Source organism: Cryptosporidium hominis (genome assembly GCF_000006425.1).
Source record: "Cryptosporidium hominis TU502 chromosome 5 CHRO015087, whole genome shotgun sequence".
In the NCBI taxonomy this organism is placed as follows: domain Eukaryota; phylum Apicomplexa; class Conoidasida; order Eucoccidiorida; family Cryptosporidiidae; genus Cryptosporidium; species Cryptosporidium hominis.
The window spans coordinates 33,596-55,790 of record NW_667459.1 but is presented as its reverse complement, the minus strand read 5'-3'; the positions used below and the strand labels follow the sequence as shown (position 1 = coordinate 55,790).

Below are 22,195 nucleotides of genomic sequence, written 5' to 3'. Positions count from 1 at the left end.
CGATTGTTAACGACAAAAAAATATTTAATAGTATTTCAAAAATTAGAGAAGTGTATCTATCTTCAATAAAAGATAAATTTAATAGACTTTTTGAAACCATAATACCAAACAAAAATAATTTGTCTGATTCATATGAAGAAATAAGCAGTCGAATATCAGAAATTACTCAAGAAATAATTGAAGAACTGCGGAGAACAAGATCATGTGATGAAATTTATACTCAAATATATGATATTTTTAGAAATGAACTATTATGTTTCATGGTAACATGTGAAACAATCATTCAACCAGAAGGAGGAATAATTGCTCATTTAGAAATAACCGAAAGCCAATCCAATCACAATTTTCTTATTGAAAGTAATGATTTAAATATTAAAAAAAGATTACCTTCCCCAACTCAATCCCACATCATAAATGCAAATATTTCTATAATCGCAGCAATTTTATCGATTGAAGTCAAGAAAATTTATGAAGTTGAATTTATAGACAATGTTGATATTATTGAAAGGGACAGAATAATTGAGTTACTTAAATCATTACAATATAAATCCGTTGGAAAGTGGTTTTCGCATACGTCCTTAGCAATTTTAGAATTAAACATTACAATTAACTACAATAAAAGCAATTCCAGATCAGAAATAAAAGACAATAGATTAAAAATTAGCCAATATTTTCTTACGCTTTCGCAAGAAATAGTAACTAATTTCATACAAAATTGGGCTCCTCTATTATATAATCATGATTTTTGGAGTAAATGTTACGTGTTATTTTGCAGAAATATAATAATCATTTTTTTGGTTAACTTTACTTTAAGAAGCGAATTGGACGAAGAGAATTGTTTTGAAATAGCTGAAGAAATTGTTTCTCTTCAATCTATTATATCCCATTTTATTTCCGATAATAATATCAAAAATCTATTGTCTAATGATATCAAGATGATCCAAGATTTCCGAAGAGTTCTTTTTTCAGATGTAAAATCGATTAGGGAAGCAATTAACTTTTCTATTAATACGAAAAATAGAGAGCCAGACAACAATGAGTTATTATGGAAGTCTATCAATGATTTGGACAATATGCTATTTACCGTTCACATTCTTAATCGAATATTATATATCTTTAATAAGTCGAATTATTTTTCAATTCAAAGTTTTACTGAGCAATCTAAAATTTCAAACCCTCAATTATCAACTATCTTAAATTATTTATTATTTATTAAATTTAATAAATACCCAACGTGTGAATCAGATACAGACTTATTTATTATTTTCAATGTATTTAAGCAAAATGTAACTAGCGAATATATTAGTGATCCAAAAATATTGCCATCAAAAATTCGAAACTATATCGATACAATTAAAGGAGAATTGAAAACCTGTCATTCATGTTTAGATGGTTTTATAGATATAGAGGATTTAGAAGTGATATTAAATTATATCGAGGAAAATTGTCAGAGTTACAATTGCCGCTCATATTGCTCTAATTAAAATTAATTCTTTTAGGTGCTTAAAAAATAGTGAATATGTTATCGGAATATTCAGATATATCTGACAATGAGATGGATCTAAACGATCAGGTATGTTATTTTTCTTATGAAGATATCTTTATTACTTTTTTTTTAGATTATTAGACAATTGAAAAATATTCATTTCGATCCAATCAACTCAAACATAAATCAAGATGATAAATTAAGCAATATTATTGAGCAAAATATCATTAAAGACTACAGATATGATTATTATCGTGGAACAGTCGATGTTACCTTAACAAGCGATATTAATAAGAATGATAATATAAAAAAAGAATTGCTGGAATTAGGATGGGTCAATTCAGTCAATATTTTCGTTGAAAAAAAAATAGAAAGTCGCAGAAATGCATCAATAGAAGATAAAAGGAACGAAATTTTATTATCTCTTAGTAAGGTTATTGACCCTGACCTAAATAAAGATATTGTTAGCTGTGGATTCGTTAAAGATTTATATTTCGATCCAGAATCATCTGAAGTATCGTTTACTTTGGAGCTGACAACGCCAATTTGCCCACTAAAAGATTCATTTGAAAAAAGCTGCATTGAAATCATTAAAAATGATAGAATTTATGTGAAAGAAGTTAATATAAAATTTACCTCTAAATCAAGCAAAAAAAATCAAATAATTTCTAAAGAGAAAACACATACAAATCTTGAAGCTGTATCTAACATTATTGCAATTAGTAGCTGCAAAGGAGGTGTTGGTAAATCTACTCTAGCTGTAAATATTGCATTTACTCTGAGTCAATTGGGAGCGAAAGTTGGTATTGTAGATTGTGATTTATATGGCCCAAATCTTGAACAACTTGTTCCTATGGAATCAAATACGGTATTTTACAAAAAACCTAGCAATGAGACAGAAGAAATAAGGACCAAAGTAAACAAAAGAGGACTTTCTAAGACAAATAATACAATAATACCAAATAACAATTTGAGAGAGGGCTTTATTCCTCTTATCTATAAAGGCGTGCAATTAATTAGCTATTCTTATTTACTTAATACGAGAAGTGATTCAAATAGTTCAAGTAAGGTTTCAAGTATTTTGAGAGGACCAATTGCAGGTTCAATTGTTACACAACTAATTACTGGAACTGTTTGGGACGATCTTGATTACTTAGTTCTTGATTTCCCACCAGGTACGGGCGATATTCAACTTTCAATTGCACAATCAATAGCAATTGATGGAGCGATAATAGTTACAACCCCTCAAGATTTAAGTATCGCAGATGTGGAAAGAGGAATACATTTATTTAATAAATTGAATATCCCAATTTTAACAGTTGTTGAAAATATGTCTTACTTCATCTGCGATGGATGCGAAAAGAGACACGAAATATTTTCTAAAGGTGATTTTTCCTTAATAACTGAGAAATATGGGCTCGAGCCAAACTTCAATTTTCCTTTATTTTCAAACCTTTCGAAATGTAAATTTCATTCCAATTCAAATGAGGTTGACTTTCCATATGTTATTGCTGCAAAAAAAAATGACAGTGTATATTTAGAGTTTGTAAAATTATCAGAATTTATAGCAAGAAAATTGTCTAAGAATAGATACAGTGACTATAAGCCAAATTTTGAATTTGATAATAATAGAAAGATAGTTATCTGTCAAATACCGAAAGATATTAAGGAAATTTTTGTACAAGAAAATACAATTGATCCATTGGTCAAATTTAATGTTTCATATATTGATATTAGGAAATTATGTAGATGCGCAATATGTTATGATCCTGGGAAGGCTCAATTTAATGAGACATATGAACCATCTACATTATTAATTAACCAAATCGAAACTATGGGCTCATATGCTATTATGATTAATTGGTCAGACGATCACACAAGCATCATTTCATATAACAATCTTATAAAAATATTTGTAAATAAAGAGGACGAAGTTAAGCTATGCCAAAATGAATTGTTAACTTGGTGAATTACAATTTATAGATTAGCAAGATAATGTTTAAATATAGGCTTGACTTGTTTTAATAGGGATCTTTTGCGATATTTCTTTTTCGAAATTATTCAATGATTCATTTTCATTTGATTTTAATAATGAAAGCGATCTCAAATATTTTTCTACCGATGTACAAATCTGTCTTTTCTTTAATTGACTAAATCTATAATTAACTACTGGACAAGTTCCTCCTTTAATTCGAGCCCCTCGTTTCAAATAACAATCGCAATTAGAAGATATTTCATTAGGACAAAAGGGAGCACTCCCATCATATGGTTGATACCACCAACTGTCATCATGCAAAAAGTATGTTCCAACAGGATATTGACAAATTGGAGGTTCTACATTTTTTATTTCTCTCACTAAAACAGCTTTAATTAAATTTCCCGTTTCTTGATCAGATTTCCATTCGAGTTCATAATTACCTATATATTTATCAAATTCATAATTACCCAGACCACTTGTTTCCCATTCTTTAACATAAGAGTTGGGTTTTTGGACAATTTCAACAACTATTTGCCACCACTTTTTGGACTCCTTGATTTTGAACGGTGCAGAATACAATCCAAAGCTTGCATATAAAAGCGAGGGTGAAGTAAAAATAAAATATTGGTTTGGGATATGTCCTTTCCTAATATGAACTGTTTTATTATTTGGAATCACTAGTCTCTTGTCTTTTAATATACTTTTTATTGCTTTATGAGTTGTTCCATGATAAGACAAGTCCCAATTTTTAACATTTTCCTCTTCGAATTTACTTATTTTTAAAGGGTATCTTGACCATCCATTGAGTTCTACACCTGAATTAGGATCACTTTTATTAATTTTACAATGATCACGACAACAAGTTTTTTTTTCAAAGTCTAAATAGCTTTTTAGGTTGAGCAATTCAATTAATTGATCTGTATTATTGATACATTGACAACCTTTTGACAGATTAAAATTTTTTTGAGATGATTTTTCATCAATTTTATATTTAAGATTCAAAATATTTGCCGAATTTGAAGTTTTTTTTTCACTATATAAATTATTATTTATAAAGATTTGTTCATAAAAATCAAATAATTTACTTCGCTCACTTGCTTTTTGCATGCGTATAGAAAAGCTATAGAAACTAAATAATTCAATAATCAGGCTTGCTACCTTGATCTTTATCTAAAAATAATTACTTTCTTTGAAGCAATTGATTTAAGATGATTTTAAACCTAAAATACTATTTTGTAATTTACCCTAACCTTTTTTAAAGATGCAAAAAAAAAAAAAATACAGGTTTGGAATTTACCACATTTATATAAAAATTTAAAAATATAAAAATTAATTAAATTAATCCTAAAAGTTGTTTGATTTCATTTGAAACAATAAAAGATTTTTCAATGCCATATATTAACTCTAGACAAATGATTAATATCTTATTGCTTTTCTGATCCCAGAAAAAATGAGTTCTCCTAATATTGTTCCATTCAAACCCTTTATTTGGAGCAGCATTAATAAAGTCATTTAAAGCGTCTCTTTGAGATTGAAAATCCCCATTTAACAACTCAAATGCAATATAATGTATCCATGTATCACCTATCTTTTTATCAATTTCCAGTGCACTTTTGAACCATTTTCTTGACTTATGGAAATCATTTTCTTTCCAAAATGATATTGCAATAGCAACCAATACATAAGGATCATTTCCACACTGTTCTAAAGCAATTAAAGATTTGGATTTTTGTTTTTGCTTTTGTTCAGTGAAAATGCTTTCTGCGTATAACAATCCAGATTTTGGGCATTCTTTTAATGCTTTAGATAAAATTTGTGGGATAAACTCATTGTTGCCTGCATTTTTTTCCAATTTAATTGTTTGCATCCACAATTCTGGTTGATTTTTGTTTTTTGAACGGGCCAAATCTAGAAATGTTCTAGCTTTCTTCCAATTTTGCAAAAGCATTAATAATTCAATAGTAGAAAACCACAATTCCATTGAATCGCTGCAAAAGTTTAATCCTTCTTCGTATATTTTCAAGGTTTCATTGACCCGATCAGGAAAGGCTTTTCGATAAATAAATCCGTATAAAAGCCATAAATTTGGAGAGCTTGGGTATTCTTTCACAGACTCAGAGCAATAGAGTATACACAAGTCATAGTTTTTTTGGTCATTTTCTAGCTTGATTGATTCAACCCAAATTTGTACCGATGGAGAGTTAGTTCTTTCTCTTTCTAGAATAATCCTGGCACGTTCTATTTCACCCTGAGATAGTTCTAATCTTGCTGCCTCTAATACTATTTCTTCTTTATCGTTTAAGCTCGAAGAATATCCTTTCGACAGAATTAATCGTGCAATTTCGGCATTCCCATTTGCTGATTGATTTTGTGCGGCTTTCAACCAAAGTATTTGTTTTTCCGGACAATTCTTAAGTGATTTTTGTAAAACATGATCTACCTTTTCAAAATTACCATACTTTTCTTCAAAATTAGCCCATTTTATCCAAAAATATTCCTTTGACTTAAACATATCTGCAGATGATTCAAACATAGCACGTGCAGATATTATATTATTTGATTTTATGAAGTTATCTATATAGGAAAAAACTTGATCATTAACTACGTCATCATCAATTCCAAGATTCCATGTATTTTTTATTATTGAAATACATGTATTTGAATAACCCTCTTTTTCGCATTCCCCTGCCCTATTTAACCAATCATCTCTTGAGTGTACAAATCTTTTAGCGGATAAATTTGAAATACAGCGTTTAACAATTAAGTCAACTTTCTCAACTTTTCCATTTCGCTCTTCTAACTTTGCTGCTTCTACCCAAATACCAGGAAATGTAGGCAATACTTTTCTTGCTTCATTCAGTATCTTTTGCGCATCGCAGTATTCGCTTAATCTTGCATATCTTAGCCAAAGCTCCTCAGATTGAGGTACACACTTTACAGCCTTTGATAATAGAGTTTTTTCAGATTCATTATCAACAAGTGATATTGCTTCTTTCCAAAGTTTAATTGAATTTGGAATAAATTCAAGAGCTTTTTTAATTATTAGTAACTTTTTATTTTTATTTGTCTCTCTATTAGCTGCCACCATCCAAACTTTAGTTGAGTTTGGGATAAATTTTATTGATTTCACAATTATTTTGTCTATTTGTTCTGGCTTTCCTAATCTAATAGCCTCCAGCCAAATATCTTCATTCTTTGGACACATTTCACAACCTTTTGCAATAATTTCTCTTGCATGGGAAATTCTACCTACGAACTCTTCGAATCTGGCTGCAGCTATCCAACCTGGAGAATGTTTAGGGTTTGTATTTACTACTGATTTAAGTAATAGTCTTGCTTTTTTAATATCAGATAGATCTCCATTTAATTTAATACCAGCTGTGTTTAAAGAACTGAGATATTTTGATGGGTCAATAACAGATTGTCCAGAAACGCTGCCCATTGCCTCATCTAATTTCAAAGAAAGGATATTACCCTTAGCTGTTCCAAGTTCATTCAATTCAGTAGTAAGTTCAGTGTTTAATTCTGAATTAGAACAGTCTTTTTGGGTTAGAGCTTCAAACAAGTTCTTATGTGAAGATTGTACAATTTCATCTGGTACGGGCAAGAAAAGTTTTGGTTTCTTGTTCTTAATATAATAGTCCCCTGGCTCAGGAATTTGATCCCATTCTTCAATTTTTACGTCCCCCAAAGATTTCTTAAGACCTGAAAACTGCTCTTGTAAAGTCGGCCTATGTTCTCTTACCTTAAGAATTTCCTCTCTAAGTTTCCTTTCTTTTTGTTTTTTTCTTCTGATAGATAATTTCTCTTCAATCATTTCATATATTGAATCTGCTTGCAGATCATCATCATCGTATTTAATATCATTGAATAGATGTTCATTAAAGCCAGAAAATTTATCAAATTTGGTATCAGAATAATCACCAACATCAGCCTCAATTGTAATTGTTTGATCATCTCTACTGACTCCGCTTGCAAACCCAATAGCACCACGGCCTTTTCCAGGAACATAGTCTGGCGGTGGCTCGCCAAAAATATTATGTTTTTTTGAAATCTGTAGATCTGAAGAACTTATTCCAAGAGGATATGTATAAGAATTATTCATTCTTACAAACAAAATCTTTGCATTTAAATGCGTCTAATTTTTGTTTCTAAATTACCGCATTTTTATTTGGATGATTATATTCGCTTATTTTGTATTAAATTGCTCATTAATCAATAGTTCCACATATGCCCTTGGACCTTCTATTATACCTTCCTTAGTTTTAATTATCCATTTTTCATCTTCAAGAAAAGAGATAGTTTTTTCTACTGAATGTTTTATCGTAAATCAATTTAATAATTAATATTAAACTTACTTTCTTCTATGGAACAATTTTCAAAGGACTTTTGCGAGCAGATTTCCTCAAATGGAATGGGGTAATCTTTTGAAAAAGTCAGAAGATTGACACGATTTAATATTTACTTACCTTTCTCAGTTATTAGTTTTAAAATATCTGTCATACCTATTAATACCAATCCAAATTATGTAAAATTTACATACCTTTTATTTCATTATAATCTTTAATTTTCTTAAGTCCAAGATTTAGAAATCCAAACTTTTCTTTGCTTATGCTTTCTATGCTTTCAACATTAGAATGAACGTTGCTCCTTAGACCAATGAAGTCGTTTTCGTTATCTCCCTTAGTGAATACAACTTCTAATAAAAGCGAAGATAATTCATCATTGCAGGCATTGACCAATTCAAAAATATTTTCAAAATCTCCTCTTGAGTTCTCCTAATACTGATGAGATTTTTATGATAAATATTGTTACTTACATTTAATACATTTAGGAAATTATTTGCATCTTTTACACTTGTCACCTAGCAAAAATAAAATGGTTTAATTGTCTAACAGGGATAACTTACTTTTACAAGAAGCATGCACTGAATAAATAAAGAGATAACTTTACTTCTTCCAGTGATTATTCCAGAAATCATTTTGTGAGAAGATATTAGCGCTCTAATAATTTCTATATTTTATTATTAGTCATTAATTGCTGGCTTTTGAATAATATGATTTCTGATCTTATAATTAAAGAAGAAGTTGGGCCAGGAAATGTCCCTAAGGCTCTATTTATTTCATCAATAGAAGAATTTGTTGGCGATAGACCAGTTTATGGTATATTAGAAAATATTCAGTTACTTAATAGAAAATATAAAATAATGGAAAGTTCAATAAAGACTCAACAAGAATCTCTTATTGCCAAGATTCCAGATATTGAATTGGCAATAGAATCGGTTTTTCAAAGAAAAAAATTGCTGGTACGTTAATTGTTTAAAAATCTAGAACATTAATATTAATTTAGGAGAATAACTTGAATAAAAACGAATTATACTTTCCTGTTTCTGACAATTTATTTGCAAAATGTTCTTCTCCTCCGTCAAATACAATTTACCTTTGGCTAGGTGTAAGTTATTAAAGAATTATTTGATTATTTAACTCCTTTTAGGCAAATACGATATTAGAATATCCATTGGAAGAAGCAATTGAAGTGTTAAAGAGTAATCTTTCTACAGCTAAAAACACGATAAAACTATACCAGGATTCCTTAGATTTCATTAGGGAACAAATAACCATTATGGATGTAAACACTGCGAGAGTTCATAACTACGGTGTTATGCAAAGAAAACAAAACAAAGTATAATTTATCACTCTTAAAATAGATAATTAATACTTTTTCTAGGATTGGAAGAGTCACGCATTATTGCAAACTAACCTAGGAACAAACTAATTAGAATAAATATCTAAAAGTTCATTCTCTCACATTAAATTGACCGATGAATGTAATAATAAACTTCATGGACTCATATTACCCTTTTTACCTTTTTTCCCTATTAAAGCCTTACCCATAAGAGACTTTTCTATGTGAGGTATTACACCACCACCTGCAATTGTGGCCTTAATAAGGGAATCCAGCTCTTCGTCACCTCTAATGGCAAGTTGAAGATGTCTAGGCGTAATACGCTTGACTTTAAGATCCTTTGAAGCATTACCAGCCAATTCGAGTACTTCAGCGGTCAAGTATTCCAAAATTGCAGCTGCGTAAACAGAGGCAGTTGAACCTACACGACAATCTCCTGGAATACGATGCTTTAGCATACGTTGAATACGGCCGACTGGAAACTGAAGCCCTGCACGAGCTGCTCTGGAAGTCGGTTGCTTCTTACTTCCCTTACCAGAACCTGCTTTTCCTTTTCCACCAACCTTGCCACCAACTTTACCACCTATTTTACCTGATGAGGTTGCGCCATCCATAATTAGCAATATTAAAAATATAAGCAGTCTTGGTTAAAAAGATATTTCTTCGTTAAGCTCAATACAAATGAACTTTATCAGATGATATAATGAGCAGATTATTTTGTTTCATGTGGACAAATTAGACATTAGGCGCGCACTCAATACCGCAATACAGTAAATTGCATGAGTAATTTTTAAATCGTAAAAAAGTAAAGTGTCACTATTTTGTTTTTCTAACTCTATTACATTTTTAATTTCGACCTCTGCATTTTGGTTAGTTTATATGGGTTTTGCTCATTAATAATACACTTATTTTTGAAATTAGAGTAGTAACCTCTATTCAAATCAACGCTAAAATGCGATTACAATCGTATTCAATTTCTTATTTACGTTTATAAATATTCATATGTATTATTATTATATATGTATTACAATCTGGCTAAGGTTAAAATTATTAGTTCTGCATCAATAAGTATTTTTGCTTTTAGTTTGGAAAAAAAGGTCTCTAGGTAGTGCGCCAGTTCTTGATAATAGTTAAGATGTCAAAGAATGGTTTCTTCAAATGAATATAAGAACATCCTGGAGTGGATCGCATCTGTACATTTATCTGTTTCAAATAGAGATGGGAGAAATCTGTCGAACCTATTTAATTTGAGGAATTTTAGAAATACTATTAAAGGCGATCTCTGTTCTTTTTATACCCAGGACATCAAACTGCTCACCCAAAAATATTTCCAAAATAAAAAAAATCTATTTTCTGGGTCTCTTTCAGTAATTATCGAAAACTTTTTAGAATTATATAAGGAATTAATGAAAAAAAATTGCCAATGGGCCAATATTCTTATTAATGGGACTGTAATTCTGAATTCTTGGATTGAAATATATCGAGACCAAGAAGCATTTCCCTGTCACTGGGTGGTTCCAGTATTATCATCAACGTGCATATTAATATCAAAGATAGGTATTATGGCAGATACGATGCTTAATTCTGGAGATTTAGATGATGACGAAAATGAAGATTATCAAAATAAATATCAAATTTCAGTCCTAAATTCGATCAGGCAGCAAATTGGGAAATTTAGAGGTGACGATGATAGACAAGCTGGGTATGTAATTTTGATGACTGAAAGCATTAAGTGTTGCATGCAATTAAGAAATATGCAAATGGCTTCAACATTTTTAAAACATATAGAATCATCCAATATTAATCGGAATAGAGTTCCAAAAGGCCCAATGGTATTATTTTGTTATTTTCTAGGGAAATTGTATATGCAACAAGATAGATTTGTTCTTGCTGAAGAACAACTAATCTGGGCATTTGGAAACAGCGGAAAGAACAATCAATTAAAAAGAAATATACTTGAATGTTTGATACCTGTAAAATTTAGGTTAGGATTTATCCCTAATATTTCACTGCTTAAAAAGTACAACCTAGAACACTATTTTGAGATATCAAAAGCTATATTACAAGGTAATATTAAACGATTTGACGCTGCAATTGAAAAATACTCATCGTTATTTATAAATCATGGAACTATACTTTGCATTGAAAAAGTTAAGTTTATTTTATATAGGAATTTAATGAGGAGAATTCGCAATTGGTGTCGTAAAAATCTTAAAGGCGATCCAAATAAACTCACATTTTCTGTTTTTGATGCAGGCTTCAAGTGGCAGTCAGATGAATTATTTGACCAACAGGAAATGGCATGTATTTGTGCAAACCTAATAAAATTAGGTTATATTAAAGGCTACATTTCTTGGGAGCATCAAGTGATAGTATTTTCTGTTAATGATCCTTTCCCAAAATTAAGTAACGTTAAACCATAGTTATTTTCAGTTAGTAATTTAAGTTTTATTGATAATCATCCACTAATGTCCAGACCTGGAATGCATTAACAAGGAAGTCCTCGTGGCTTGATAGAGTTGGAGAATCATATGTTGAACATGGAGATGACCAACCTCTAAAAAACTCTCCATCGATTGTTAATGAATATGAGCCACCACCTCCTATTGCAATCCTTGAGTTATCAGTATATATGTAAAAGCAATTTTTGCCACTCCATGGAAAAACGCTTATTCGTGAAATAGATTTTGATGATTCCTTTATATTGTCTCCATTTTTTCTAAAGTTGCTTTCTTCTCGTGCAAGTCTATATTCACTAACTGCAAATTCTGTAAAGCAATCTTTCATCGATGTCCTGAGGTCGCAATTACTTTTACTTGGTTCTAAATAGTTAAATTCGGTTTTTTCTGTTGGGTTTTTTGTATCAATAGCAGATAGTTGCTTGTATGTAAAAACAAACATCTCACCTGTTCCATAATAATTAGTTGAATTTCTTATTGACTCGGAAATAAATGCACCGAATACAACGCCGTTGGTATCACGCACAACTAAGATGCTTGGACCTTTATTTGAAACTCTTCTATAAAAAGAACCAAAAGATACCCCATGTAGCTTTGAACAGAATGAAAGTTGCCACCTTCTGAGAGCTAGAACAATAGGCAAATAAGATGTAATTTCATCAACCATACCTTCATTTAGTATTTTTTTTGCTCCCTCTGGAACTTTGAAACTTGTGAGCCACATGAAATAACTAATCGAGCATCCATATCATTACATTAATGTGTGTTATATTAATTTTAGGATAAGGTATTTACCGCCGACAAAACACATGGCAATTGAGAGGGAAATTGAGAGGGAAATTGAGAGGGCAAATCAAAAAAAAAAAAAAAAGCAGTAAGTAATACCACAGGCATTATATCGAATTAAGCAAAGAAACTTATGAAAACTGTATTACCTAGCAACTCTATCTTAATGGTTAACTGCAACGGCAGTCCGAATGACCAACTACAATTAAAACCAATATCTGCCTAAAATGTAATTATAAAGTAACAAGATAAACCTATATGATTGTACCTCGTTTCATCCGTATATTGAAGCAGATCTCGGCAGACTTAACAAGCTAAAGAAGGCTTCTTAGTTTTGACCTGCCAATCTTAAGATCGTCTGTTCCTCAGTAGATAATTTGCTAAATACGGATTTTTGGGCAGCTCTTAGAGCCTTATCTTTGGCAACCTTCTTAACAAAGAACGCATGAGATCTCTCCTTTCTCTTTTCCTCTAATGCATTAATAGTCTTACATTTGTTGTACCCAACTAAAGATGACAATGTTCCAAGCGTAGTGTACTTTCTCTGGGGTTTTAAACGCAATACACGAAGTGATGATGGAACAACGACACGCTTAACTTTGTCAAAGGGAGCAGGACAGCCATCTATTGTAGTTAACCTAGCTAGTGCAGCAGCACCTCTTGGAGTCTTATGTGGTATCATTCCGCGAACAGCTCTAAATAGAATCTTCGAAGGAGCACGATGATGGAAAGGTCCCTTTCTTGGATTTGTGTTCATTCGTTTACGTAAAAAGTCTTGGTACTTCATACGGTTTCTATAGAGTGATCCCGATATATTTATTCCTTCGCATCTTACTGCGACTATTTTCTGGCCGTTTAATAATTCCTTCGCGATCACAGATGCTAAACGCCCCAATAATGAGCCACGGCAATCAATCACAATCTTCTCTTTCATCATTTTCTGTTAGATAAAAATTAGGGTGAATAATCCAAGTTTTTATTTATTCTGAATTTACTAGAGTCTCAGCAAATGGTGTCAAACTATGTTACAATTATTATTCAGAGACAGACATTGCTTTATGCGCGTCTACATTTAGTGCGGTACTAATTACCGCATTAAAATAAAAGCGGAATCAATAACTAGTTCTTGAGGAATTTATGATCATTTTCCCATGGATCTAAATTTGCAATATCAATTAAGTTTTCAACATGTTCGCTCTTACTTTCAATATGTTTTAATAAATTTTTTATGCAATCAAAATATATTGGCTTCAGACCAATACTTTTAATTATTTCTTTTGCAAAATCTTCTCTAATTTGATCATTTTCAAACTCAGAAAACTGAATCTTGACGTAATTGTTTTCATTTATTAACAAGTTTATTACGTGCTTTGTCACATCACCATATTCGACATTTACGGCTTGCCCCTCGTTATTTTTTGAACTAGATTCAGGATTCAGATCGCATTGATTGGAATCTTGGCTAGTATGATTATCAGAAGACTGAACTTCTTTAAATAGAGGAGGATTTTGACCATATTTCATCACTTTTGATTGTTTAAAATGATTATTTAAATCAGGTTTTTTACCTATAAAGTTTTTTGTTTCCTCACAATGATTGAATAACGCTTTATCATTTTTATCGTACTTTGATAAACAAACATCATTTTTAGAATTATATGTCAACGATAATGAATCAAATTCCTCCAGTTTATTAAATTTAGGAAAAAATGCGTTTTTAAGTAATTTTCCCATTCTTTCTCTAGCATTTGAAGACTTGTTTTTCAAACTATTTAGTTCTAAATTATGCTGTAATATTCTACAATTTTCGTTGTAAAGTTCGAATACCAACTTATTTAAATCAAGAATACTATTTTTTAATCTGCCCTCAATCATAATCAGCTCTTCTAAATCAATCATTTCTAGTATATTTGCATCCATAATTGAACAAATCCCATAATATTTACTAATTCACAAATTTCATCATGCTATTTTACGCGCGAACATATTTGTTATCCTGTCAATAATTATTGTAAACTAATGGATGTAATTTTTTCAAGAATTACACTTGAAGAGCTATCATTTCTCGGCTGGAGTGGAAGCTCTATCGATGAGTTATTTATTAAAGTTATTTCGAGAATATTAAGTGGGCCATATAGAAATTTTGCATTTTTGTTTAGAAATCCTTCTTATAAAGGAAAAATAATAGAAATAATTGCTTCCCACAAACACACCTTTGTAAAGGATAAATTAAATGGAATTGTGCATTCTTTCAAGAATGGTACAGATTATTATTCTTCAGAAAATCTACTGTTTGAAGCAAATGATTGTATAAAGAATCATATATTAGACTTGAATATTTTCTCAAATATATCTGAAGTTGAAGGAAGGCTTTCTGTATATATGGCAATTGCAAGTAAAGGATTTAATGGGTGTTGGCAATATGAAATTTCAAGATTACTTAAAATGGATCCCAAAATGGTGTTTCAACACCTCAAGTATCTATATAAGTACGACAATATTGTTAGGTTCTCTATTCCAATGCCGACAAATCATAAAAAAAGATTATTTCCCAATGAGGACTCAAACTCATCTTCAGGAGGTCATCTTTCTGCAATTATTTGGTTAACTCGGTTCTTTGACATTAATCTTATTCCTAGAGAAATTTCCCAGTTAATTTGGTATCAACACATTCAACCCCTGAGCACTGAGATTGTAAGAATTTTAGAATATAAAGCGCCTGGAAAAATAGCATGGGAAAAAGATATTAGAGCTCTTTGCGCAGGATTTATGATCGTTCATGACGAGAATTCAGCAGATCACCTAATCTGCTCACAGAGAACTGCCAATAAGGTTTTTAACAAATTGAGAGATTTTTTATTAACGAAAAATGTTAGAAGAGTATTCGCATGGCATCCACTAACTAAATCATACTCTCCTTGTCTGTGCTTAAAGGATGCCTTTCCATCTACAACCATTGACTTATCGTCTGAAATTACTGTTAAGGCAGAGACTCATGTTTCTGAATTAAATATTACCAATAATGAAGACTCTAATTGTCAAAGAAATAACCTGAATAATGAAGATAAAGCTAATACAAATAATGGTTTTTTTCATGACTTATATCAAGAAGAAACTCAAGTTTCCACTGGAAATAAAATATTTGAAATTACCGAGGCAGCGCAAGTCTTATGGTTAATAAGAGCCAGCGGAAGAGTTGGTTTAGTCTCTCTAGATATAGTAAAAGTATTTGGTATAAGCATGAAAAGGCTCGGAAAACTGCTATCAGATTTGTGCAAAATAAAGATAATTAATAAGATTCCGCAAAGGTATAATCGGACATTCATGTATAGATATTATTTTAATAATATTATCTTCTCTTTGAAGACAGTAACAAATAATAAAACTGACAAATTTACTATAGATCTGGATAATTATGATAAAAATAAAGTAGACGTAAAATCTGAAATAAAAAATATTGCAATAATGTTTAGTGAGGCTTTTCCAGATAAAAAAATGGAATTATCCGGGGTTACTGAACAATTTGTCAAAAGACTAGTCCTAATGAAAAAATGGATAGATGAGTCAAAAATTCTTACGATCCCTGAAATTGCGAAGCTTTTTTCAGAAGCTGAAAATACTCAAAACGGACCTGACAGAAAAACTATTAAAAGAATATTATCTAAAATTTTGGAATTAGATGAGTATTCGAAGGAATCAAGCATTATTCCATGCAAAAATAATAATGCATTATCTTCTTCCGGAGAAGTCACGATTTTTTTTTCCTTGAAATGTTACAAAGAAGACGAAGCGAGGGATTTAAAAGCTACTGAATTAAAAAACAAAAGATCATCTACAACTAAATCTGCAATTGAAAGAAGGAAAAAGGAACTTTCACAGGTTGCTGCAATAATTGATGCATCCAATTCGTTATCCCCAAACAAACAAAAAGAAGTTTCGGTTATTAATCAATCAAATCATTCTTCTAACGCTATTTTGTCTCAAATTGGTACAAAAGCAATATGTGACGATCCGAATCAAGCAAATATACCGAGATTACTAACAAATAAAATAGGAGATGCTACAGTTATGTTAAATACCCCAGATTTTATGGTTGCATCGTTAAACATAGAAATTAATGGAGATGATAATTCCGTGAATGATTTGAGTTCTAAAATAAACAATTCTGATTCAAAACTCGATATTCCTGGGACAGAGTTTAATAAAAAAATAAGTTTTGATCCTTCAAAAAGAATTAGCCTTGGATTTTCAAATTTATCTAAGGGTGGAATAAAAATTCAGTCAAGCCAAGGAAAACTAGGATTTTTATCTTTTAGCCAAAAAATTCTTGCGCACTATGGATTTGTATTTCCAATTATGATACGTTTAAAGATTTTACATCATCACTTGCTTTTTTTATGCAAAGAAGGTGGATTTAAATGTGATTTGCTGTCTTCTAAAGAAATTCTAGACAATATGACAATAGATACATTTCTTAGAGTAATAGGATTTGGACATAGATCAAGATTTATTGAAGAATACCTGCTATATGGCACTAGTGAGACTTTCAAATTTGGTCAAAATACACGTATAAAAGAACTTCCATCCAATCTTTATGAAACACTTACAAGGAATTATCCAAAAAAAAACTTTTTTGGATATGGGAAAAAAAAACACATGAAGAATTATGTGAAAGGTAGGAAAGCAATAGCTGTCTTATACAAACTTTTATTTCTACTTTGCAAACTTAATTTCATTAATTTTTCGATAGACGATTCTAAAGAAATTGATAAATCTAATTTTAAAATTTCAAATATTAATCAAATGAATATAGAGAGCGTTCCAATATCATCGCCAATATGGAAATTGGAATATAACTTGAAGATTCCTATTCTTATTGATGCTGGGAAGAATGAAATAGAGAGGCTAACTGAATACATTAAACATACAAATGTTTCATATAGTTTAAAAAATAATGATCAATTTGAACAATTTTGGGCAATTTTAAACAGGGAGTCTATTGATACACATAACTATATTATAGAGTTTAAACCATATAACTATATTGCAGTTTTCCCAGACATATTGTTGAAAAGAAATTGGAAAATTAATCCATTATTATCAATAAATATAAGAAACCAGCTGGAAAAGTACGCTAGACAATTGTTATCTGACAATGCAAATTCATCAAATACATTCGATGAACCGAAAGATAAAACTCATATTGTATTATCATTAGCCTCACCAGAAATAAAAAATATTTCCAATGAGCTGGCAATAAGCCCTTTAACAACATTGAAATACTTAATACGTGTTGTTGATTCGTTGTCATTAGAAGAATTCAATTTTTCAAATAATCCAGACTCTACTAAAAGAATTAGTTTTCATCCAATTCGTGATCCCCGTTATCAATGTCATATATGCCATGCTTTATATTCAACACATCCAGCAATGATTTCTCATTATAAGACAATTCACAATATTTACTCGATTACAAACTCTTCGATGTATACTATAAAAAAAGACAATTCATTGATCTCCAAAAATAAAAATATTAACTTTAATTCTACAATTAGAACTCAAATACTTAGTGAAAATTATATTCCAAATACGCTAAAACATTTGTTGGAAACAAAAGAAACTGATAATAATTGCAATGAGATTGAAAGAACAGATAAGATTGAATTACTCAGAGCATTCTTGAGATTAAGTAAGGAAGATATAATTTTGCTATACATTATACTATTTATCAATAATAAAGTAAATATGAAGAATAAAAAATTAGTCTCTAACAATTACTTATTTAGAATACTTTCGTTTTGCAAAGAAAAAAAAATTGAAGGTAATTTATTTAGCCTTCAGTTTTTGCGAATTAAGTCATTGATCCAAGAAATAAGTGTAATATCAGGAAACAACTCAATTTATATTATTGAATTTATTTTTTCTTGTTTAAAAACAATTTACCCTTTGAACTCAAAGTTGCTGGAAGCAATAAAATTGAAAGAAAAACAAAGGATTTGTTGGAGTCATTTACTAGAAGTTAATTCATTTTCTAATAGGTGGAGAGTATTTGCTACCAAAGAATCAAACTCATCTATAATAGCTTCTAACATCATACCTCTATTAAATTATTCAGTAAATAATGAATATCATAATTTCTATAGTTCTGGTGGTAAAGATTCAAATATTTCATTTTCAAAAATAGATTATTTACTTGTTATTAATCTTATTAAATCAGAGTTGCTTACACAAAAAAAAATAATGCTTAAGCCAATTTTTAGGTTAGCTAATCATAATATATTAACCGAAGAACAAATTAAAAAGTACTTTGAGGACTCTATTAACAAAAATATTTTGAAACAGATTCATCGTAATTCAGATTTATCAAAATTTGAAGAATCCCTCCATAATTATTCAAATAGGTTTGCACCAACTAGGAGAATGTTACTAAACTGCTTTGGCAAGACAATTGTTTGGCGTGAAATTTTTAATCTTTGCTTTGCTTTCCTACAGATTAATTATTCAAAAGGTACAAAATTTAATGTTAACGCTCAAAATACCAATGGAGCATTTGTGTTAAATCATTTAAATAACTTGATAGAGAATAATTGTACTTTAGAAATAGAATGGAATGATCACAATTTTTATGAAAAGGTATCAAATAAAAACGATGAAGAATTATTCAGATTATTAAATGAGGTAGTTGATCAACAGAATTCACTTGAAGATTTCTCTGAGGAATTGAATCTGAATACTGAAAAGTCGATGGTAGATTCTCAATTTTTAAAAAATAAAATGAATCTGAATGTTACAAAAGAGGATGAAGCGATTTCGAACAAGACAGATAATCTCGGAAATTCAGAATATTTTGAAGATAGCAATAATAAAAACCCAAAAATATCCAACATTACAGCAATTTATTTAAATAAGCATACTAGCAACAAGTATCTCCCCAATTTCATGGAAGTAGAATACTCATTAATAAATATTCCATTTTTAGGTGCAATGGATTCTGATCCCTTGGAATTTAGCAAATTGCCTTCTATTTTTTCAATTTCTGAGATTCTATTGAATTTTTCTGAAACAAAACTAAAAAATTCAAGTAGAGAGACCATTGACCCAATTTTTAAAATTATTAAAGCTGTTTCGAGATTTATAATTGACTCCAGCTCAAATGAGCATAATCTAATAATGAAATCAATTTCAATTATTATATATACATTGAAGAACAGTCCCTGGTTAACAATAAACGAAATTGAAGAGATATTTTTTTTAAAATTTTCTGATTTAATTTCTGAATTATTAATAATAGGGTCAAAATTTGTTGATTCGGGAATTCTTTTCTATGAATTTAGGTTACCTATTATTTATCATATTATTTATTTATTGGAAATACTTAGAATATGTATAAGAATACCGACAGAAGGAAATTGGTTATTTTCATTATTTTGTTCTATAAATAATAAGTTAATTGAATTTAACATTGATAATCTTAATAATAATGATAATAAATTAACGAAAAATAATGGAAATATCTTAATACCAATTAATGTTCCAACAAGAATATGGCTACTTTGGTCGAATGAAGTCGTTTTACAATTATTTAACGAAAAAGAGTTAAATTTGATCGTTAGCAATATTAAAAAATCTCTATTTGAAGTTTTTGAATTAAATTTTATTGTACCTCCAGAAATTTACTTGAATAGACCACAAATCAATTGTTTTGTTTCTGTTGATGGACAAATAAATTTGCCACTTTGCGGATTATTGATTTATTTCATCTCTTCATTAATTCACAGATCGCCAATATTTAATTTGTCAGAATTCACCTCGCGTTTCTCTTTCTTTAGCTCCTGCGAGATTGAATTAATTTTGGAATCTATGCTTGCTGAGAATTGTCTTTACAAAGATAACACAAAAATTATTTTTTCAAAGCCTATACAAGATATTTTTAAAGTTTATGAAGGATATCTATAATTAAATTATTATTTTGCATGTCTAAAAATGCTAAAAAATTTAATACTTCCCTTTTGGATTCCCCTATTGAGCTACACTTTAATTATCCCCATTTTTTAATATTGTAGTTGTATTAATTGGGTTTGATGTTTTTATTTGTATTATTTTCTCGTTCTCAGGTAGCAGGGTTGTATTTTGTGCAACACAATTCAATTGCGGAACAAACTTTAATTCATTTGAAAATACAGAATTTTGAGAATTGTTTTTACTCAAATTAGCATTAGCATTATTTGATTGACATACACCTGGAGAAATTCCAAACGGAACAGCCATTTCTGAGTGAATTTGAGAATTTAAAGGGAAAAGGGTTAAATTTGAGTCGTTTTTTTGCTTATTAATAATTCCAGAGTTATTTAATAAACTTTGTGTTTCGTATGAGCCCATATGATTTAATGGGATATAATATGGATACATAGATGAGTTAGTATTGAGTATTAAATATGGACTTGATGTTCCAGTTGGGTGCAAAATTGTAGGAAGCTGTACTTGAGAAAAGTTTCCAAGAGCAATTGATTGATTAATTCCACAAATGTTTTGTATTGAACTCCCTATTAATGAGCTATTTCTCAAAGATTCAATTAAATCTTGTTGTAGATTTTGACTTTTAGCGCTATTTTTATCACCGGTAATAATTTGAGACTCCATGTCAACATTAACTATACTGTTTTTATGAGTGCCTCCATTATCTTCACAATTGTTAATTGTTGCTTTAACCATTCTTGCATGCGCCATAGTTGGAGTGTCACTGCAATCAATAGATATAGGAGTTGTTCCAGAGCTCGAGCAATTACTCAAGTTATCTGACATTTGAATAGATGTTGTATTTTGGGAGGATGAAAGCATATTAAAGGCTTTTAACCTTTCAATGGTAAGGCTTGTATCAAGCTTCTTAGTATTATCTAGATAGTTTATAAAGTCATGAAGATATGATTGTTGCTGCGCTAAAGAACTAATTACTGGGTTGAAAGTAACCGGAGAATTTTGCTGTATCATGAATTGTGAAATCGGTACCTGCGAATTTATTTGTGAAGCGAACTGTAATTGAATTTTGCTTAAATCTAACTGTGATGATAGTGACTCAGATGAGCTACATGACTGAAGCTGCTCAAGATGACATCTTTCATCCTTGTCAAAAACAGAAGTTTTATTTAATGGTGTTGATTCTTCTGAATTATCGTTTCTATTATTATACTTCAGACTAGGAGCTGACAAAAAAAAGTTATGTGTTCCGTTTGTTCGTGCATATTCTAGAAATCTTTGCATGACAGTGATTAAAGTTTTTTCGGCCATCTCAGCTGTAACGTCATTTAATTCATGATCTTTTGATACTTGCAGTTTCCAAACAAGCCTAACTGATTGTAAATGATCACAGAAAACTACGTAATCTTGAAGTGCAAACTGATGGCGATAAGAATAATGCCAGTTCCTATTTAAAAAACTTGTTTGATTGCTATGCTTAGCACAATAAGTCTGTTGAGGGCATAAAGTTGCAGCAAAATAATTACAATCATCTACAACATCACCATATGCTTCGTAAACACACCTTGGAACCATTAAATTACCACCTTTCGGTGGTAGGTATAATATTTTCCATTGCCCAACAATTTTTTCTCTTTTGTCAGCTTTTGGGATACAGTCACAAGAAGGACAAAGAGTCCACCTTTTCTTTCTACCTGTAAAGCCAACGGTAATAACTGTTCGATCCATTGTGTCGTTAGATAATCTAGTGCTACGCTTACTAAAGTCAAAAATATAACCATCGACTTCATCTTGATGTGTAACAGCATACCTTCTTAATCCAATAGT

At 30.3% G+C, this 22,195-nt stretch overlaps 11 protein-coding genes across 11 annotated transcripts; 5 read left to right on the top strand and 6 right to left on the bottom strand.

Moving 5' to 3' along the window:
* Nucleotides 1-260: 260 nt before the first annotated feature.
* Nucleotides 261-1,484, top strand: Chro.50298 (hypothetical protein). The annotated part of the gene is made up of 1 exon (XM_663389.1): nucleotides 261-1,484. The coding sequence occupies one exon, from the start codon at nucleotides 261-263 to the stop codon at nucleotides 1,482-1,484; it is 1,224 nt and encodes a 407-aa protein (XP_668481.1).
* An 855-nt stretch (nucleotides 1,485-2,339) lies between these two features.
* Chro.50297 (nucleotide-binding protein) lies at nucleotides 2,340-3,455 on the top strand. Its single annotated transcript, XM_663388.1, has 1 exon — nucleotides 2,340-3,455. The coding sequence occupies one exon, from the start codon at nucleotides 2,340-2,342 to the stop codon at nucleotides 3,453-3,455; it is 1,116 nt and encodes a 371-aa protein (XP_668480.1).
* Nucleotides 3,456-3,485: 30 nt separating this feature from the next.
* Chro.50296 (hypothetical protein) lies at nucleotides 3,486-4,571 on the bottom strand. The annotated part of the gene is made up of 1 exon (XM_663387.1): nucleotides 3,486-4,571. The coding sequence occupies one exon, from the start codon at nucleotides 4,569-4,571 to the stop codon at nucleotides 3,486-3,488; it is 1,086 nt and encodes a 361-aa protein (XP_668479.1).
* Nucleotides 4,572-4,797: 226 nt separating this feature from the next.
* On the bottom strand, nucleotides 4,798-7,569 carry Chro.50295 (pre-mRNA splicing factor). Its single annotated transcript, XM_663386.1, has 1 exon — nucleotides 4,798-7,569. One exon carries the CDS (start codon nucleotides 7,567-7,569, stop codon nucleotides 4,798-4,800), a length of 2,772 nt encoding a protein of 923 aa, XP_668478.1.
* Nucleotides 7,570-8,520: 951 nt separating this feature from the next.
* On the top strand, nucleotides 8,521-8,778 carry Chro.50294 (hypothetical protein). The annotated part of the gene is made up of 1 exon (XM_663385.1): nucleotides 8,521-8,778. One exon carries the CDS (start codon nucleotides 8,521-8,523, stop codon nucleotides 8,776-8,778), a length of 258 nt encoding a protein of 85 aa, XP_668477.1.
* Nucleotides 8,779-9,304: 526 nt separating this feature from the next.
* On the bottom strand, nucleotides 9,305-9,763 carry Chro.50293 (histone H2A variant). The annotated part of the gene is made up of 1 exon (XM_663384.1): nucleotides 9,305-9,763. One exon carries the CDS (start codon nucleotides 9,761-9,763, stop codon nucleotides 9,305-9,307), a length of 459 nt encoding a protein of 152 aa, XP_668476.1.
* A 531-nt stretch (nucleotides 9,764-10,294) lies between these two features.
* Nucleotides 10,295-11,572, top strand: Chro.50292 (PINT domain protein (proteasomal subunit) PFB0240w). Its single annotated transcript, XM_663383.1, has 1 exon — nucleotides 10,295-11,572. The coding sequence occupies one exon, from the start codon at nucleotides 10,295-10,297 to the stop codon at nucleotides 11,570-11,572; it is 1,278 nt and encodes a 425-aa protein (XP_668475.1).
* A 25-nt stretch (nucleotides 11,573-11,597) lies between these two features.
* Chro.50291 (hypothetical protein) lies at nucleotides 11,598-12,332 on the bottom strand. Its single annotated transcript, XM_663382.1, has 1 exon — nucleotides 11,598-12,332. One exon carries the CDS (start codon nucleotides 12,330-12,332, stop codon nucleotides 11,598-11,600), a length of 735 nt encoding a protein of 244 aa, XP_668474.1.
* A 390-nt stretch (nucleotides 12,333-12,722) lies between these two features.
* On the bottom strand, nucleotides 12,723-13,331 carry Chro.50290 (60S ribosomal protein L13a). Its single annotated transcript, XM_663381.1, has 1 exon — nucleotides 12,723-13,331. One exon carries the CDS (start codon nucleotides 13,329-13,331, stop codon nucleotides 12,723-12,725), a length of 609 nt encoding a protein of 202 aa, XP_668473.1.
* A 182-nt stretch (nucleotides 13,332-13,513) lies between these two features.
* Nucleotides 13,514-14,314, bottom strand: Chro.50289 (hypothetical protein). The annotated part of the gene is made up of 1 exon (XM_663380.1): nucleotides 13,514-14,314. The coding sequence occupies one exon, from the start codon at nucleotides 14,312-14,314 to the stop codon at nucleotides 13,514-13,516; it is 801 nt and encodes a 266-aa protein (XP_668472.1).
* Nucleotides 14,315-14,413: 99 nt separating this feature from the next.
* On the top strand, nucleotides 14,414-20,350 carry Chro.50288 (hypothetical protein). Its single annotated transcript, XM_663379.1, has 1 exon — nucleotides 14,414-20,350. One exon carries the CDS (start codon nucleotides 14,414-14,416, stop codon nucleotides 20,348-20,350), a length of 5,937 nt encoding a protein of 1,978 aa, XP_668471.1.
* The last annotated feature ends 1,845 nt before the right edge of the window (nucleotides 20,351-22,195 follow it).